The sequence below is a fragment of the Olea europaea genome, chromosome 17, assembly GCF_002742605.1.
Source record: "Olea europaea var. sylvestris chromosome 17, O_europaea_v1, whole genome shotgun sequence".
Lineage (NCBI taxonomy): Eukaryota > Viridiplantae > Streptophyta > Magnoliopsida > Lamiales > Oleaceae > Olea > Olea europaea.
Window position 1 is genome coordinate 11162786 of NC_036253.1, and position 21716 is coordinate 11184501.

Consider the following 21716-nt stretch of genomic DNA (forward strand, 5'->3'; position numbering starts at 1 on the left):
TAAAATCGAAAGAGAGAGAGAGAGAGAGAGAGAGAGAGAGATAGAGAGAGAGAGATTATATAATTTTATTATAAGGATTGGTCCATATTTAAAGGTTCAAAATACGCCCTTGTTTGGATTTCATTAAAATTAAATTTTAATAAAATATACATATATATTTAGAATAGTGATTTTTTAATAAAGCATGATTAAAAAAGAAAGAATAATTTTATATTTACGTATAATATTATTTTATTAAAAATGTGTGATTAAAAAGAAAAAATACAAATGTAAATTGATTAGAATGGAGTTCAAGTTTGACTAATAGTGACCAATTGAGCATACGTTTGGTCTGCATTAAAATTTATTTTTTCGTAGATTTTGAGATTTTGTTATAGTGGAATTAGTGCAAAATTCTTGCAGAATTCTTACACGTCAGTGAGAGTTAATTGACTCATACATCCTGTAAAATATATATGTCCAAATTTGTCCTCTCATTGTTGAATAAATTGACAAAACTGCCCCCTCATGACACTTCTTGACATCCGTTACAATTTTATTTATAGCAAAGGTAACTTGAAGGGTGAAATGGGGTTTGAAAAGTTCAAGCATCATATCTGTCCTGACAGAAAAAGGAAAAATAGTTTATTTTCGAAGTTAAGCCACTCGACCCGCATCGATGATCATGGGGATGATCACGCCCTCACATGGGACAAGTGAGTCCCACGTGAATTAAAAAATTTCCAACCCATGTGTGTATGCATTGTCACTCCTACGATTCGTGTAACTTATCCCTTATTTTCGGTACACTTTTTAGAAAATGGGAGCGAGATTTTCTTTTTTGCAAAATGGGTGTCAATCAAAGCTAAACTATTTCTAGGCAGATAATAGTATCTAAACATTAAATAAAATTAAATACAAATCAATAATATCTCCTAATTTTACCGCACTCTCCATCTGATAACTACTTGCATAATAACTGCCATTTAAAAAACTAATTTGATAAAAATTTCGTGGGATAAAAACACCAAATAAAGGAAAAAATAGTACAAATAATTATAACAAAATTGGAGTAAAAAAATATTGTCGCATTAAAACTTTATCAAAAAATTTAATGGAACAAAACTTGAGTGAAAGAAAAAGAGTATAACTACTTCCCCTTGATTTCCTTGTATCGAGACATTTTATGTCTTGTACGCCAATATCTTTAATATCACAATTTTGATAAAGTACGTGTTATATTGTTATAACTTTTAAGCAATATCATCTTCACCCAAAATATTTATTAATATTTGTTGACTGTTGTTATATCCATACATTACGTGGTATGCGCGTGACGGAAGGAGTCCCACATTGGCTAATGTGGCATCGACTATTCATTGATTGGGCCTATTTTAATTGAACATTTTGCATTTTGGGCACGGACTACTAATCACTTGGCCCATTATGTGTGAATTCACTTCATTAAAGTATGTTTTCTAATCTTAACCAAACTCTCTCTCTCGTCTCTAACACTTTTATATTACTTTGTCCGGCCGTTAATTTGATCATTGGAGTGTGCAAACAGTCGTCGGATATTTTTCTCGATCACCTTTGCCTTCAAAGGATTGAGAGGAGTATTCAGAGTGTAGATGATGTCTAAGTGGAGGACGAGATCGGGATTTTGTTGACACATTTTTTAGGGTCAACAAATTGGAAACGTCCGTGGAAAATCAATACATTAACCATGTTTTACTACATACAAAAAGTCATCGAAAAATGAAGAACTTCTGATAGTGTTCTACTTAAAAAGAGCAAAGACAATAATCGAAGATGATTATTTGGGCAATTTCTCAACCAAAAATCTAAGAGATGAGCTACCGAGGAGAAACGAAAATGGCATACAACAAGAAGGAAAGCAGAGGTAAGAAAATGGGTATTATTCCGACAAAAATCCACCAGTGGGTTTATTAAAAAAAATACTCACTTTCCCCCCCGTATTGTCGGCCATATTCACCTTTTGTTTGAACAAATCAAATATCAAATGAAACAGAGACACCCAGCAAGAAATGAAAACCAATTGGAAACAAAATCCTAAATTAAAAGCCTATTGCTAAGAAGAAGAGAAATGGGCTGGGATCTTCATTTTTCAGAATTAGCATTGAAGGCGGTCGAGACTAATAATTTCAACACCCAAACAACACTGTCATATTCCCCAACCATGGTGACAGTGGGAGAAGTGGAGGGAAAAAGGTTTTTAGGAAATGAATCACCCTCTTCAATTGACCCGCTGATTACCATCCAGCGAATGCTTGATGAAATGCTCCAACAAGATATTTTCTTATTCTACTATTTTATGGGCTGATTGATAACACATGACATGGTAGCATGTTGTACCATCGACATGCTGCGGTCTCACATAAAAGCCTCCCTTGGTGATCAGATAACTTCAAAGTTTTCTAGCTTCCGACGAAGGTCGTCAAAATATTTTCAGCCTTTCAAATTGTTGTAAGCTAATGTCAAGTTACCCTCTTGCCAGGTCCCTTTCCACTAGCTCGTGGATTTTGTCCGATGGTCATTGCAAGAGGTATGTTAAGAATTATTGCCCCCGTTTGGCTCTCGTTCTCGTTCTTTTTCTCTCTCTTATTTTCAACCACATAATATTTTATAAAAAAATATTACACACAAATCAAAAATTTTTCATTCTTTTTCAATCACACATTTTTCAAAAAAATACTATTCATTTCATTAAAACACAGACCTTTTTGGGATAATGTGCTTCTCCCGCCACTCTGCTGGGATGGGTCAACATTTTTATTTCTTGGGTCTTTTGCACATACCCAAGCCCAATGTAAAATCATGGCAATGCCTCCATTTATAGGTAAAGTGGGCTAGCCCTGTATTTGTTTTCCATGGTATAATTAACCGTCATCGGACCTTATTTTGGGCCGTCACAATTTATTCCAACTTGAAATTTTACAAGCTTCGGTTGGGCTGCTACTTCTATTTGATCCAAATGGACTTTGATTGGGCCCGCTAGACTTTGTTCACACTTCTAGATTTGTTTTTGGGAAAAATTCACAAGGCAGGTGTTAACTTTGACACAATTCAATTTTCAAGTGTCAAATTTTAAAATGCAAAATTTAGGTATTAACTAATTAATTAAAAATATTTATTAATTAAATTTAATAAGCTCACAAATTTACAATTAATAGTCACATATACATAATTATAGGTCACAACTATTTTACTGGTTACATATCTTCAAATTAATTGGTCACAGATTATTTTGAGGTCACAAATCAAAAATTTGTAAGTCACAGATTATTTCGAGATCACAAATCAAAAATTGACCCAATTTATTTTATCGGTCACAAATTTTCAAATTTGTTGGTCACAAATTATTTTTTTGTCACAAGTTAACGAATTTCACGGATTAATAGTCAGTCACAAAGAATCAAATAATTGGTCACATACACCAAACGCCCATCCCCGATCTTGATTCACCACCAATACTTGGTCACAAGTCAACCAAATAGTTGGTCACGAACACTATTCCACCCTCGCCACAACACCACCAAAATCACTGCCAACAACAATAACAAAAACAATAACCACTACATGTACCACACCACTACACAACTATTGACCACGACCTTACTGTCGACACCATCACAACTGCTAGTTCCACTACCAACATGAACCACCTAAATCCCCAACACCATCAAAACATGACGACCACCACCACCACACAACTGTCGACCATTACTTTACTGTCGACACCATCACAACCGCTAGTTCCATTACCAACATGAACCACCCAAATCCCCAACACCATTAAAACATAACGACGACCACCACCACTCCAACAATCAAAAAAATAAAAATAAATAAATAAATAAAAACAACACTACCACCACACCACCAACACCATTTGTAAAACCATATCCACCAATACCCAACAAATTAGAACTACATACCACAGCAATGCAAAACCAACCGTGACTACTCATTTTACATAGTTGTTATACTTGTTTTGTTATTTTTTATCCAATCTACCAGGTTGTTTCATTTCACTTCTCATATCCAGTGGCTGCTTAATTTTCACCGGCGACAGATTGACGACAACGAATGATGAGAGGTGCAGCTGGTCGAGCAACGACAAGGTCAACCGTCGAGCAGCTACAGTCGCAGCGTCACCGTTGTGTTTCTCATCATCGCTGCATCGTGTGAGGTGGTGATGCAAGTGCCATGCAGCTGTTTTATGCATACCGGTGATGTCTTTTTCTGTCTACATCTCTATTTCTCTTGATCGGTTCGATTTTGTGTTGATGGAATCGACGGCGACTATGGATACGAGTTTGGGAATTTTTTGGTGGGTGTGATGATTGTGGTGTGGTAGAGATGGTGAGGTGGTTGAATGTGACGTCGACGGCTATGATACCAGCAGTGGTGGTGACAGTTTCTGATGACTACTAGAGAAATGAGAAAAGATAAAGAGAATTTGAATTTTAGGGTTTGAAATTGGGGTTAATATGTTTTATATTAATATAATTAGTTAGATCAATTCCTGAATTTTGAATAAAAAATTTTCTCACCTAATTTTTGCATTGTGATCCTGAAATGTCTAGAAACTTCTAATTTCCACTTTGTTTTTCACCCATCAAGTTTTCAAGACATTTTGGCCGTTTTTCGCCCTCGGGTAATAGCCTTGCACACATCTATTATCATCCGAATCTTCAAGCTGTCATACTCTACATATAAAGATCAATTGACAAAAGTGCACTTGAAGCTCCAAAATGGATTACCTTAGATGTAATTATTTATTTTGTCTACTTTTTGGTGGCATCTAAATTCGTAGTTTTTTATGATTATTAGATAAAGTTGCTAATTTTAGTCAGTGTACCAATAAATCATACTTTCAGCGCAATGAAGAATATAGAATAAGCCAGAGCTCAAGTTTTTCTCCTATTTGAAAGCTTCAAAGTTGCTGCTAAAGTTATTGTTTGAGGCATGCTCTAAGATCTCATCATTGGGACTATCTTGTAAAACTTCGCATCATTTAAGGCGAGCCATAGCTCGTGGATTTCTTATTATCAAATACAATATAAGTCACTATTCCCTGAATAAAGGAAGATATGACATTTTGAGTTCTTGTTCCTTCAATAAAAGACGAGACAAAATCTTGAAATATTTATCCTTGAAAAAGAAGTATTTTAGCTGAGCCAAATGTGTTTATTCTTGTAAAAGGAGCCTTTCACGGCCCCGCCATACGAGATGTTTATTCCTTGCTCTCCGAGATGCCTCGCTTCACGATATGTTTATTTATGGCTTTGTGAGATGTTTATTCCTTGTCTCACTATCTTGAGTTTTACTACAAGCTCTCTTCTATCCGAGGCACTTATAAGATTTCGATAGTTCGAGAGCTATTCATGGGATGTTTATTCCTCGCCTCACTAGATGCTTATTTTCTGACTTTGTGAGATGTTTGTTCCTCTCATCTCACTGTCATCAAGTTTAGCTATAAGCCCTCATCTATTCAAGGCCGCTTATAAGACTCTGATAACTCGAGAGCTAGTCGTGAAATGTTTATTTCCCGCCTTGCCAGATGCTTATTCCTAGCTTTACAAGATAATTTATTCATCATCTCTCATTATTGTCGAGCTTAGCTATAAGTCTTCGTTTGATCGAGGCAGCTTATAAGATTTCGATAGTTCAATAGCTGTTCACGGGATGTTTATTCCCCATCTCGCCAAATGCTTATTTCTGGCGCTGCGAGACGTTTATTCCTAGCCTCTCGCTATTGTTGAGTTTAGCTGTAACACCTCGTCTATCTGAGGCCAATTATAAGACTCTGACAATTAGAGAGTGTATCGCAGGATATTTATTTCTCGCTTCTCAAGATATTTATTCCTCGCCTCTCACTATTGTCGAGCCTAGCTATAGGACCTCATCTATCCAAGGCTACTTATAAGATTTCGACAGTTCAAGAGCTTTTCGCGGGATGTTTATTCTTCTCTTCACCAGATGCTTATTACTGGCTTCGCAAGATGCTTATTCTTCACCAATTACTGTCGTTGAGTCTAGCTATAGGATCTCATCTATTCAAGATCACTTATAAGACTGAAAGTTTGAGAGCTATTCGTGGGATGTTTATTTTCGAAAGCGCCAGATACTTATTCCTAGCTTCGCGAGATGATTATCCATCGCCCTTCACCATCATTGAGTCCAACTATAAGACCTTATCTATCCGAGGCCTACTTATAAGTCTACAATAGTTTGAGATAAGCCACTAGCTTGATATTTATTTGTCACTTCCCGAGATGCCTTATTGTATGAGTTATTGCATTATAGCCACATTTTCTCTTCAGAAAGCTCATCATGCCTCTATATTAATGCTACCTATCTTTCAGAGTTTTCCTTCTACTTTAACTATGTCACATCTACTTTATTTTCAGAGAGTATCCGTAGCATGGATGAACCATGCACCATGCAGAAGGTCCTCGACATGGATGAATCATCCACCATGCAAAGATGTCATTAACCGCTTCGTAAGGAGATGGGTGGGCCCACCTTAACACCTACAAAGACGAAACCTTCTATAGTTGGATCAAACACCATGAAAAAGCTTTGCACGGAAGAGACATCCCCTTACAAGGAGGTAAAAAAAGGACTCGACCAGGACAAGTGTGATTCCTCTCACACGGAGCCGCACCTTACTACCTTAGAGGTTAATCCTTTCCATGGCGGGATCAAACACCATGGAGGAAGTCTTTGACATGGATGTGCCACCCAATGTAAGGATGTTAGCTTACCATATCTTTTTATGTCTAGAGCATCGCCTCATCTTCTCTGCTGCTTATATTCGAAGTCTCGCTTTTGCATCAACTTTATCACAGGGACTTATATTTTATGTCCGGCCTTCATATAAATATTCGACTCCGACTTGGGGACTATTATGATACTAGTATTTCTTTATCATTACATTATTACTGCTAGCATGTACATTATATTATTGTTGCCAAGTATGCATGTCACATCATTGCTAGTGTATCATAATATTATTTTCAAAATTTAGCATCGTCGACATGTTACTTGCTTTACTATAGCACTACTGTTATACTGAGCTATGCAAGTATATAATTTACTATGACGCATGACAGACCATCTACACTTTATGTTGAAGAAATGTGATATGTCATTATTTACTTTATCGTTATGAGTAATTTGAGTGGTAAGTGGACCCAATTTGTTTTGTACATGTGCAGTGGATATATTATATTGTATTACAGGTTGTTCCAGTCCATATTATAGAGGGGACGTTGCTGAAATTTCAAAAAATTATATTTAATATCTATCTTTCGAGGCAATTTGTTAGTTCTTTCTTATTCTAACTTGCACACATATTTTCTGAGGCAGTTTGTAAATCCAGAGTTATTGGAGTGGTTCATATTCTCAAGGTAATTTGTAAGTCCTCACTTATTTGGGATTGATGTATATTTTCGGAGCAGTTCGTATGTTCTTGCATATAGAAGCTACTTATATTTTTGAGGCAATCTGTAAGATCTCATCTAGTTGACTACTTATATTTCGAATTTTGACCCGCACATAAATGTACGACTCAAACTTTGAGGACTATTGTTATATCTATAAATTACGTGACATGCGCGTGATGAGGGAGTCCCTCATTGACTAATATGGCATCGACTGTTCATTAATTGGGCCTATTTTAATTGAACATTTGCATCTTGGGCTTGGCCCATTTACATTTTCCTATGTATATGTGTGAATTCACTTCGTTAAAGTATGTTTCCGAATCCTAACCAAACTCCCTCTCTTGTCTATCGCACTCTCATAGTATTTTGTCCAATCGTTAACTTGATTATCGGAGTGCAAACAATCAATGGATCTTTTTCTCAAATAGCGGCCTTTGCCTTCTAACAGATTGTTTTGTATGCAGGTGATGTCTGTGTTGAGAGAACGAGGTCGGGATTCTGTTGACACATTTTTTGGGATCAACAACTATAGGAAAATTATGGTTTAGTAAAAAATGGATCCTGTTTTTATTCTCTTCATAAATCTTGTACACAATTTATAATATGTAAAAGTTATTTTTTGGAATAAATGTCTTATAATTTATGGACGTAACAGGACGTTCATTAAACAAAGAATATACTTGTTAAAACCTTATTAGAAAAAAATATGTGAGAAAAATAGTACATTATTCTTTTGAGAACACTACAATAGTTGACTCTATAAAAAAACTTACCAGAAAAATCCAATGAACTAAACATTGATAAAAAAAAGAGAGTACAAAGTGTATTTACTCCCATCATGATAATATCACTTGAACTATATACTTCAAGCATGTGAAATCCTTCAATAGTATTATCAATAGTCATGTCAGATGAGTCATATTTATTACACAAATCAAATTTCATTTATTATTAAGATAACAAGATATAGACTGGTGAATGTATCCACCACAGGTTAATTTGTAATTATACAAGTCTTTGCAGAATTTTATACCTAGTGTTGGGCATTACATTTTACAACTCCATTTTTGCCATTTATATTTCGTATAAGTATACACTTTTAGATGTTTGAACTAAAGTTCATAAACTTCAAGCTTCTCTAGCAATTTAGTTTTTGACAAGATTGCATCCTTTTATTTGGTTAATTATTTCTTCAATAGATATGATTCAACAAATTTATTTCGACATCCTCACTATTCATAATATGATGTCGTACATCATGTTCAAAAGTATTTTCAACAACATTTTTCTTTTCGATTTTATTTCTTGCAAAAACTGTATATTTTCCCATCAAGAAAGTTTATGTTTTTTTATCTATCATTATGACAAGAGAAACAAAAGTACATTTCAAGAATTTAATTTTTTAAGAATTTTAAAATTTTATTTTTCAGCACTTTTAATTTTTAGAATTTTATTTAATTACATAACGACAAAACTTATTAAAATATCTCAATTTCAAATATTTCAAGTATTTGAACCTTTTTTTGTATTTTCTATTTGTTTATGCTTATATGTTCTCCAAGAATATACGCCTCATAAATGTGACAATCTTTTCTATTTGCTCATTTTTATTTTTATTTTTGAGATTTTTATCTCAAAATTGAATATCATCACAAAGCAGATATGTCATAGATTTATCAAAAATAGTGTTAATGAATTATCCTTCGAGGACGTCAGTTTGAAATGGAACATTTAAAGCTGGTTTGTGAGATTGTTAATTTCTTTGATCCGTAAATACATCTAAAAAAATTATCTTTCGAACTTCTAGTTCAAATTGTCTTTGTAGATATCTAGATAATATAATAATGCATTATGTATATTATTTTCAACTTTTTAATTCCTCACCATAGCGATGAAAAAATTATCAGTCAAATTGACAATTAACAAATTGCATAAAAAATTTCTTAAGCCTAAAGATAATTTTAAAATGATCCAAACTAGACAGGTATTCTCATATTCTTTAATTCTCCAATAGACTTTTTAAACATAAGATGCTCTCTATTTTAAAGAGTCAATCCTTAATATTATGCTCCAAGAAATTCTTTAAATGAACATTTTAATTTAAAGAGTGGGTTTGGTTTAGTTTGAGGCCAAACTCACTATCTATAATTAGATGCATTTAAAATGTTTCAGTTTTCAATACAGGAAAATAATAAAATAACTTAGAGAAAAGCTAGTCAAAATAAATATAGAGAAAAATAATAATAAAATTTTGAAAGTAGTATAATTAAGTGTTAGATATAACAAGTTTGTTGAAGTATTTCAAAATGTTAATTCTCTAAATTTACATATGCTTTCCAAATGATATAATATAATCTTTAAAAATAGAGAGTCTCTTTAAAATACTCTTAGTACACTATGATTGAACAATTGTATATATATTGCACTAAGAAAAAATTAATAGAGGACAATAGTATGCTTCTAATAATAAGCCAAATATAACAAGAAAAACTTTAATGTGGGCATGATATGTATGTGTCTTGCTGCTTGAAAAACATCATAGCAAAAATGGAAGCATTTTATTCACAATAGTAATGATTTAGCAATTAGTTGAAGGCACTTAACAATTTATTGTGTTAAACCATTTATCATTATCCCTGCTAACATATATCGAACTTGGGATGTAGACTGTCTTAATAACATGGACAAGATAAACTGTCTTAATAACATCGAGGGAAATAGGATCCATATATCACTAATTACTTTTCAAGATTATAGGAATTTAGTCCTAATTCTAGCTAGTGGTTGTCATCACCAATTTATAACTTAGAGAACAAGTATTATATGTGCTTTTATCGAATTGAAGAATCTTTTGGTTCTTCAATGAATATCCATTCAAATTCTAAACGATTTTTTGCATCATTATTGATCGGGATGGTTTGATAGGTCATGCTAAATAATAAAATTAAATTGAACTTCAAATTCAATATCTTATGTACTTCTAATTATGGGAAATTACCTAAAACTAGGGGTTTAAGATTTAATTATAAAAAATCAGATGATTAAGAATTTTTTTTACGGAAATCAGGTGATTAAGAACTGAAATCCTCTCTCTATTTGCAAAGCAGAAAGGAGATGAAACCAAAGCAGAACCATCTCTCTTTATTTGCGAAGTAGAAAGTGAAATTGAATCAGAGTAGAAAGAAATTTGATGACGTCCTCGTCGATTGGCACTCCCAAACCGATTGCAGTGAAGATGGGCATTAATCAATCATCGTTCTTAGTAGAAAACCCAACTTTCAGTCTCCCTAAATATCCTGATTGCAAACCATGTATTGGATTCGATGACATTATTGATACCAACGATCTGTTTGTGGATCCAATAATTCGGGACTTGGGTTATTGGAATGATGAGAATCTGGTTTCAGATTATATCGCTGAACCATCTGAATTTCAAAGAGGAAAAAGTAGCCAAGAGAATGGAAATAATGTTGACAGGTATTGTACAAAATTCAGATTCTATATATCTGATGCAACTTTTAGATTTTCCATTTTTTTGATCTCCTAATAATTGCATTCGTTGTCAAAGATTTCGTGAAATTACTCATGTTAATTGCAGAAACATGAAAAAGGCTTGAGATTCATGGAAGAGTTGGAATGGTCATTCATGCAATTCTTGAAAAATATGATTGTGATCTCTCTTTTCAAAACCATGAGTTCAAATTGTTCGTTTTTGCACGAAAAGTATCTATAGTGTGAAAGAGTTTCTAGTTCAGTATTATGAAGATTGTAAAAAATAAGGCTGTGTTATGTTGCAAGATCCTCTCTCGAGTTTCAGTGAAGCCCTGTATGTTGGACAATGTTGCAAGATCTCAACCTTCTTCTTGCACAAACATTTACTAATGAGGATAGCTTTCCATTTGTTCATAAAATTGTTATAGCACTCACTTCAATTTTTTAGACATAAAAGGAAAACATTTCAACCGAAATTACTGATACTGTTGGGTGGACGATGTAGCTAAGGCCATTATCGTTACCTGTGAAATTGACAATATTTCCAACTAGAGTCGAAATATGGTTGTTCTGTGGTTATAGTTGGATGGTTGTCTTACAATTCCATCTCGACTACAAATCATTTGAAGTGATAAGGGGCTCGACTTCATGTGACAAACCAAGGGCTGATGACCTTAAAACGGATCTTTTTGTTACACAATAATGCCAAACTTAATTTTATTTCTGGATGCAAAAAGTTTACAATCTGTCCAGAAGATCTCGAGTAGAAAATTTATAGTCTATTCTCTAATTAGTACTTTCATTTTGGTAAATCAAGCAAATAATATTTGGTCAATTGTCGATCTTCTTGGCTCTCGTGTTCCAATCCTTCCTAACATTACATTTCTAATGCCATTCACTCTTAAAAATGAGTAAATCGAACAACATTAAATTGAATTAAACAATACAATATTAATGTTTTTTAACCCTTTCTTCATTTGTACTATTCACCTTTGTTGTGGCATGTGATGCACGTGATGATAGGCTGGAATGGGTCAAATCTATTGCCTATTTCTCTCTATCTCGCTTTTCCAACTCATACTTATGATAGGCGGACTCAATGCCATCTGAGGCAATAGGCTGTGCTTGTACCGTGGGTGGTGGTGGTGGTGGTGGTGGTGGTGGTGAGGCGGAATGCGTTGGATAAAGAGCTGTTGTGACTAATTATTGAGTAATTGTGATCATTAAAACATATAAATTTTGAACAATAAATAATATGTAACCTAAAAATGTGTGATTCATAATTAAATTTGTAATTGTGACTTACAACTTGTGTCTTTGTAATCGATAAATAAGTTGTGACCTATAAATTTGTAATTTGTGATTGAGAAATAGCTTGTAATAAAATAAGTTTTTGATTAATGTAAGTTGCAGTCAAAGAACAATATGCCATAGTTAGTTAACAAGGGTACAAACATTCACAGTGAAAATAAATATAATGATAGACTGTCACAAATAACACAAACTTGATCACAAGAGTTGCAATAAACATATAAAAGGTCACATATAGACATAATTAACAAACATTGGTCACACAAAAGGGGTCGTTCACATATTAGGTCACAAAAAACTGTAAACGTATATATAGTCACATACAGTCATGGTCATGGTGATGCTGATCACATATAATAAAAATTTAAACAGGTCAACTCATCATATTTAAGAAAAACTTGGTCATATTTAAAAAATACCTGATCACATACAATCAAAATTAAGATAAATCTCCTCACTGACAGTCACACCAAAGACAGTCATAATCAAGAAATACCTAGTCACATATAATTAAAATTAAGATAAACATGGCCACACACAGTCACACTAAAGACAAACTTAGTTACAAATAAAAATAGTTTACATAGATCTGGTCACAAATCATAACAGCTTACACATACGTAGTTCCAGGCATCCAATATTATGGCATATCTGATCATATATAGTGACAATTAAGACAGACACAGTCACAAAATTATTAAAATTATTAATTATAAGTGTTAAGACATACATGGTCACATTTACTAATTACAAATAATATAATAAACCGATCATGGACACTAACTTTTCTTAGCACAAACCATACTATTTCTATTAGTCGTAAATCATACCATTTCCCTTTATTTTCAGTTTAGAATATCACTTGCTAGTCTCTTATTATAGAATAGAAATTTGAGTATTTACTTATCTATTATTGGAAGTTGTCAACCAAATGTTTTATAGAATAGAAGATTACGGGCTTCTTTTGCAAAATTTGAGTTAGTGCTCCACTACCTAGCATTCACTTGGACCCATTTTCTTCATTTGATAGAAACAGGGGCTGAAAATGGGAAGCAGAGAACACATAGCAGAAACGGGAAGGAAGGAAAAAAAAAAAAAAAAAAAAAAAAAAAAAAGGTAAGAAGAAGGGAAGAAAATTAGATGCCAACTTCTTCAAGCTTAAGTTGTCATTCCTATCCCCGTCCTGTCGGTATTTTTATTATCTTACCCCATACCTATATCCTATTAAAACGGGATGGGGCAGGGCAAGTCTCCAGCCCCATTTATCGCCTCATATATTTTTTCTTTTATTTTTTTTAATTTTTTGCTTTAGTTTTTATGCCCTTAATTTGTAAATAGTATTAACTTTTTTACCAATTTGTTAGAAACAACTTATGTTTTCTTTAAAAAGAATGATAAATCTATTATTTTTGTTTGATAAAAATTTAAATTTGAAATTAATATTAAACGAGGTGGGGACTATGTTTCCCGTACCAATTTCATACTTGTTTCGGGACAATGACCCTTGCCCCATACCCATCCCATATACACGGTTAGGCGGGTAATACACTCCCCATTCAGGGTCGGGGCCCCACGGGTATCAGATTGAACGAGTTTTTTTTGCCGTCCCTAGTTACATTCTTCAATTTCTTTTCAATTTTCATAGCAATTTCATAAATTAACTCCTAACTTAGTTTTAATTTGCTGCTCCTCATTTGCATCTCCGCCCATGGATGTCCCAAAATCAACTAAAAAAGTGGTCGTTTGCAACTGCGGCGTACTCGAAATCCGCACTGTTTACTTCTTATCTGGAGAAGGCGCGACCGTCACACTTAATGAAAATCATCCACTACTTTTGCCACCTTCGATGAGGCCAATAGTCAAATTCGTCTTTCTCACTCAACAGTTAAAGAAAGAAGAAAACAGTATACAGAAAAAACAAAAGAAATCAAAACCCTAAATTTCGAAAAATGACAATGTTAGGGCGATTAAGATCGGGTCTTCCATTCCTCCACTGAGTTCTCGCCTTCGACACTATCGTCGTTGTCATTGCCCAAAGATCCACCACACCGAAATCCTCATCCAGCCTCTCACCAACATCGAATTATAGTTGATTGGATTGGGTATGGTAAATGAGAGATTATTGTAGATTTGGGTTTTCTAAATTTCATACGCAATAATATCTTATAAATATATGTAGTACCTTATTTTGAAATTTTTATGTAAGTTTGTTAAATGTGAAATTATGTACTTAAAGTATTATAATTATATAATTTTCCCTTTAATTATACCAGTTAACACGCGGACTTTAGAAACTTTACAAATTTCTTTTATATATATATATATTTTTGTTACAGCAGTTTGGAAATCAAGCTCAGTTACCATTTATAACAGGATTCCTTCCACTACAACAATTGAGATCTCAACCAAAAGAGCCCAAATTTCAGAATTTCACGTCACAACCCTATTTTGGCCGCCGGAGAAGGAGAAAAGAGAAGGTAACGGACGATGAATTTGAACTTAGTTCGAAATTATTATTTTCTCCGTGTCACAGAATATTTTCAATTTTGTATTTGGATTGATGGAAATTAATTGTTTGTGACACAGATTTGGGACTCAATTTCGTGAAATTAACACAATCGCAGAGAAGAAGACAATCTAGGTAATTCTTCGACAATATTGTAGATAGCTACTATGTTTGTAGTCACGATCCATCGAATAGGATCTGCGTGCTGTCACATAATCGTCCATCGGATCTATTCTGGGCGCATATTTTGTTTGATGCAAAAACATTGTTCCATATCAGTGTTGTGAACGAATCTGAACTACCTTAAACCATCTTTGGGATTTATTCCGATGATTTGTGACCGGTTCAATAATCTGAACAGATTGTAACCACACCAATCAGAGGATGTAGGCAGCATATGTTACCAGTGTTATGTGATTTGTACTGTAATAGGTAAATGTAGAGGCTTCGTTTTCGAGCATGAAATGTAAACTATGTGAAAAAAATGTGGCATGCAATTTATTCCATTATGCACACTGACAACAAATGTGACAAATGTAATGGAAGCATGTATCTATTGCACCACGCATCCTGACATTGATTCCTGTCATAAGTGACCTTCTCATAAATGTGACCGAAATGTAACTACGTGAAACAGTGGTTGCCATCCATGTATGTGACCTCCGTTTCACCTACAATAAGATAATGTATTTTCGTTTGGATACATAGTAATGCTACTGCTCGTCGATTTAGTTAGCAATGCCACATATGAACAGAAGTTCACATATCCTATGAATATCGGGTCAAATATTTAGCGTACCTTCTCATATATCTGGTAGGAATGTAACCACATGAAACAGTGGTTGCCATCCAACATATGTGACCTCCATTTTATTGCATCTTTAGTCTCATATATTACTTGTTCACAAATGTGACCTCCATGTCATTACAGTCATTCATGTTTGAACTGTATGCATTGTATTACAATAAATCAGCTACATGAAATTCAATTTTTGTAGGAATGGTGTACGTGCACGTATGTTTGCTATATGGATCTCAGTCAGCGTTGGCATTGGTAGACCGTGGTTGCGGATACGTAAACCTTGTTGACACAATCATGTCAGAGTTCAGCTTGGATCCTACAAAGGTGGCAATGTCACTGAAGTATGTCCTGAATGACAATTTGCCTCCAGTCAGGATAAAAAATGACGGTAACGTCTTCTCGTACATTCTGTTGAAAGAATGCGATCGCGAACCTGCTAAATACCCATTAGTCATCGATGTTACCGATGCAGCAATAGAGAAGCCATCTAACACGGCTCCATATACTGCTTACCATAGCAGCGAGCTTCATACATTGCAGGATATGGCAGCTGAAATATGCAAAGCATCGAGTGAACATGTAGGTCACATTTACGACAACGAGGTCACAGTTGTTTCAGTAGCAGAAGCTGGGGAGGTCGAAGAAGGAAGGGTTTTCCGTGATAAGGAGATTTTAAAATTGAGCCTATCCTTGTTTGCCATAAGGAATATGTTTGAGTTCATGGTTGAGCGGTCAGACAAGAAAGAATATGTTGTGAGGTGTTCACAGGAAGGATGTAGTTGGATATGCAGATCATCGAAATGGGACAAAACGAATCTATTTAAGATTCGAAAGATTGGTAGTCACACATGTGCATCAAATGTAGTGTTGGGGTCACATAGACAAGTCACAACTGCAGTTGTTTCATCTAGAATCAAGTATAAGTACACTTCGTCCAGCACCATATACACACCAAAGGAAATATGCAATGAAATGTTACATACTTTTGGAGTTTATTTGAACTATACGAAAGCTTGGAGATGCCGTGAACAAACCTTAAAGATGATTAGGGGTGATCCAACCGAATCATTCAGTAGGATACCAAGTTTCTTTTACATGCTCCAACAAAAGAATCCAGGTACGGTCACATATCTAGAAATTGATAGTCACAACAGGTTCAAGTATTGTTTTATGGCACTCGGTGCTTCAATACGTGGGTGGCCACATTGTAGGCCTGTAATTGTAGTCGACGGTACATACTTAACTGGTCATTACGGGGGCACACTCTTCACAGCATGTACACAGGACGCAAACAATAGCATATTTGTTCTTACTTTTGGCGTTGGGGATAATGAGAACGATAACTCTTGGAGATGGTTTTTAGAAAAACTGAAAGAGGCTTATGGATATAGAGAAGGACTATGTTTTGTATCAGACCGTCATGGCAGTATAAAGAAAGCAATAGAACATGTGTATTCAGGAGCCTGTCATTGTATTTGCTCGTATCATTTGCTACAGAACCTGAAACATTATTATGGAAAATCAGGAGAAAATATTACACAAGCTTTCAACTCGGCTGTCCGCACTTACACATTGGAGGAATTTGAATACAACATGCATCGACTACACACAATGAATGAGAATATTACTGGATACCTGGTAATGTATTGCTTTCCAAAAATAGATATCACGCACACTAAATTGGTCACATATGTCATTGTATATGGAACTCATATGTATGATACATGTTTGCAGGCTGAAGTCGGCCCTGAAAAGTGGTCGAGAATTCATATACCAGTGAACAGATTTTCCACAATGACATCAAACATTGTAGAATTAGTTAATGCAGTCACAAAGGCAGCTAAGAATTACCCCCATTGTGTCGTTGCTAGAGTCTTTACGACAAACAGTGCAAACTTGGTTCTGTAAACATAGAGACGAGGCGCATGGAACTTTCACGATGTTGACAAGCAAGTTTGAGAACAGTTTAAGAAAAATGAGTTCAGAATTAAGGAACTTAAGGGTAGGTATCTTATCTTTACCCTGATGTTTGTGTATGTGTACTAAATGAAGATACATGTGACCTGACCATAATTGCATCCGACCTGGAATGAACAGTTGTGTGTTCTAACTATAAATGCATGTGACCCAGTATTAAATTCATCTCTCTTGCAATTTGCATTTGCAACGCTGAGTGATTTGATGTTTGCATCTGTGACTCGAATCCATGATATCCAAAATAAAGTATGATTGCATGTGACCCGATTTGAGCAATGTACACTGAAATTTGCATGTCTGTGACCAGAATTGATCTTTTTGAAACTGACAAAATACAATTGGTACCACAACACTACATTCTTGCAGGTATCTGCTTCCAACTAGACAATTTTTTCCGTCATCAGCAATGACAGGTCCACCTTTGTTGTTGATATTGAGGAACGTACATGCACGTGTCGGATGATGCAAGTCGATCTGATGCCCTGTCCACATGCATTGGCTGTAATTGCGCATACAAAAAGGGATCCATATGCTTACTGTTCATACTATTACACAAATGATGCATTTTTAAAAGCTTATGAACATTCAGTATATCCTATTGGAAACCCAGACGAATGGACAGTTCCTAACGAAGTACAAAACCAAATTGTGTTACCTCCTGACCAAAAACGAAGTTGTGGAAGACCTACAGAGAAAAGGAAGAGATCATCTAGGGAAGGCAAACCGAAAGTAAGGTGTGGACGGTGTGGTGAACATGGACACAACCGCAGGAGATGCTCAAATTTTCTTCCATTGAACAAGAGCGTCCGACAGAGTAACAACGTTTGAAAAAGACAGCTCATAGTAGGGACCGATACCTGATTAAAACACCAAAGTTTTCATTCTTGAATAAGAAACATTATTCAATTGTGACCATATGTCATATTCTTGAATTTGAAACATTACTGGAATAACAGCGTTGACATCACTTGTGACCAAATGTCTTTCACATGATATGTGGCCTATCTTATCTAGTGGACACTGTAATCTGTGACTTGACATTCGTATATCTAGTGCTGATAATACCTCATAATCGTACGACATGTGTGTCTGCTAGTCAGATGTGGCATTACGAACTACAACTGCTTCAGAACATAATATGTGACCCCATAATCATAAGACCCCATAAACATCAAAATTTGCGCAGAAGAAGAGCTTGAAGACCTCCATATGGATCCTACATCATTTACAGTGTACACATAAATCTGTGACATGATATTCATATCAGGGCCCTTTTTCGAGATTTTCAGTGCATTCGTAAGAGCAGGAAATAACTGAACACTATAAACTGTGACCTGATATAACCACACTTTCAATAGAAAAACTTAAACTGTGACCTGTGGCTGTATTATTCAAGGTATTCTGTGACCTTTTATTAATATGTTTTGTGTCGCAATGTAAATATGTGACCTGATATTCATAGGATATGTGAACCTGCAAACTAAATCGATGACTAGTCGTATTACTGTGTTCACTGTAAATATGTGACCTCATAATCATACAACGTGTGACTGCTATTACGAACTTAATCACATATGTGACCTCATAATCATATGTAAACATGTGACATCATAAACATGTGACCTCATAATCATATGTCGTGATATTGCTATTATGAACTACAACTGTGACCAATCGCATTATCGTGTAGCAAAAGAAAAATAAATTAGGAAATAACATGTAACCACAAGATCACTACAAAATCTTCAATTGTTGGTGCCAGGTCACAAAATGGTGACTTGTATTTTTACTGAACATTGTCATCTGTGACCTGAAATTCATGTTTTCAGTGCTACAAAACATGAATGTGACCTCAGAATAAAATTTGCTCAGAATAAAATCTTGAACTATTTGTAAACAGGTCGCAGAACAAAATATGTAGTGAGCACAGTAATCTGTGACCTGATATTCATACGTCCTGTGCGGGAAATTAAATATGTGACCAACCCGTCAGTAAAAAAACATAAACTGTGACCTGTGCATTTATTGAACAATGTAATCTGTGACCTGTTATTAATATGTTTTCCGTGCTACATAACATGAAATGTGACCTCAGAATCATAAGACATGTGACTGATGTTAACATGTAGCATTACAAAATAAAATTTATAAAATCTTGAACTATTTGTAAACAGGTCACATAACAAAATATGTAGTGAACACAGTAATCTGTGACCTAATATTCATTAGTCCCGTGCGGAAAATCAAATATGTGACCAACCCGTCAGTAGAAAAACATAAACTGTGACCTGTGCCTTTATTGAACAATGCAATCTGTGACCTGTTATTAATATGTTTTGTGTCGCAATGTGAATATGTGACATGATATTCATAAGATATGTGAACATGCAAACGAAATCGATGACTAGTCACACTACTATGTGTCCAAACAACGGTTCATTACATACTAAAAGTAGTGGCACTCATGGAATGCAAAAAATGAGTTTACATTAATAGGACAATATTCAAATCAATCACCCCCATTGATTTATAAAAGACTACATATTCGAGCATAAAATCCATTTACAAAAACTTTTGTGACAATCCTCATTCAATGACAATGCCCTCTCCTTTTGTGGCCTGCCTCGAATTCTTGACATAGGTCTCCCGGTGTTTGTAGAGTAGCGATGCAATATCAAGTCTACATTTGGCGACATCAAATTTCTGTGGTATAGAACATCTGCCATCTCGAAGGATATATAACGCATATAATATGACGAACACTCTGCAATCATGACTGTGCAATAACACAAAACAGTATGTTATGAAATAATATTAAAATATGTTATGTATGTAGTATTGGTCACATACTCACCCATTCATCTGTTGGGGTATGGCAGTGTCAACGGTCACCTTCAATTCTATGCACCCAGATCCATTATAGTTAGGGTCTTTTTTCGAAATTTCCAATGCATTCATTAGAGCAAGCAATATCTTCACATAAGGCTCAACACCTTTTAGCACCTTCCAGTCATGGTAAGTTTTACCAGCTGAATTGAACACGATCAATCTGTGGCTTCTGAATTCTAGCAGACCTAGCAACCAGTGAGCTTTATTCGTGGGCAGGAGAGGCATGAACACATAGTCTACATCAGCCCAAGGTGTGCTTATAGTTATGCTATCACCTGTGACCACCTGGAACAACCGGCTTCCTGACAACAGAACATTAGGATCTTTTTTGAAAGCGGGGTATATGTCTTTTATCATGTTCTGGAAATAGGAGTTTGTTGTTGTAGCTCCGTACTGTACTTTCCCAAATTTTGCTAGCTGCCGAATGTAGTAGAAGCATGCATCCATGTGCTGTGTGATCAAGAAGATAAGAAATAAGAGCAACATCAGAAAATTTCATAAAGTTGTGATTCTGTGACTTGTGACCAGGTTGGTATGTGACTTGTTGAACAAAACATATACTTATGAGACCACTGTGTCAGTGAACCGCATAGTAGTTCGTGCATGATGTGGTAGCAGAGTCGTAACGTGGTCTCATTTGTTAACAAGTAATTGTACGGTGAACAAATACATGAATGTTACCATACCCCGCTATTCAAAGACGTCTCAGGGTCTACGAGTTGGTGGAACCATGTTTTGTTACCGACTGGATATGAGCCAATAACAAAAGCTGGTTTGATTACGTCATCATGCTCATTAAACTTTTTCCTGAAACAAAAAATGTAAGAACAATTTACTGTGACCATATGAGCAATAGATTGAAGAAAGGGAAGAAAATACTCGTGCCTTTTTTTGGGCTTGTACCCTCTCTGGAACCAACCCAAGAATGTCGACTTATCAGTTTCTTCAACATTGTCTTTGTAACTTCCAAATACAATAATGTTGTCGTCATGCCGGATAACTTTCCTGCACCCGCAACAAATGGAGAACACAAAATCCTCGCTGGCCTTGACACCCGCTTCATTGGTAATTCAGAAGGCGGTTCAGAAGTTGGAGATTCCTGTGTATTGAAAAAGATAAAATGTTACTTTATGCGTGTGATCTGTGTATTTTGAAACGTGTATCGTTCGTGACCTACACATTCAGTGACCGGCATGCAGCAGAAAGAACAAAATGGGAATACCTCTTCCTCAACATTTGCAGATGCTGTGACCACATCAGATATGACAGCATCTACCCGCTTTTG

At 35.1% G+C, this 21716-nt stretch overlaps 2 protein-coding genes across 2 annotated transcripts; both read left to right on the forward strand.

Moving 5' to 3' along the window:
- Positions 1-10525: 10525 nt before the first annotated feature.
- LOC111365815 lies at positions 10526-11374 on the forward strand. The gene is made up of 2 exons (XM_022986327.1): positions 10526-10931; positions 11053-11374. Exons 1-2 carry the CDS (start codon positions 10645-10647, stop codon positions 11069-11071), a joined length of 306 nt encoding a protein of 101 aa, XP_022842095.1. The 5' UTR covers positions 10526-10644; the 3' UTR covers positions 11072-11374.
- A 3270-nt stretch (positions 11375-14644) lies between these two features.
- On the forward strand, positions 14645-18370 carry LOC111365622. The gene is made up of 5 exons (XM_022986161.1): positions 14645-14734; positions 14844-14898; positions 15762-17203; positions 17300-17469; positions 17947-18370. The coding sequence occupies exons 3-5, from the start codon at positions 15764-15766 to the stop codon at positions 18368-18370; spliced, it is 2034 nt and encodes a 677-aa protein (XP_022841929.1). The 5' UTR covers positions 14645-14734; positions 14844-14898; positions 15762-15763.
- The last annotated feature ends 3346 nt before the right edge of the window (positions 18371-21716 follow it).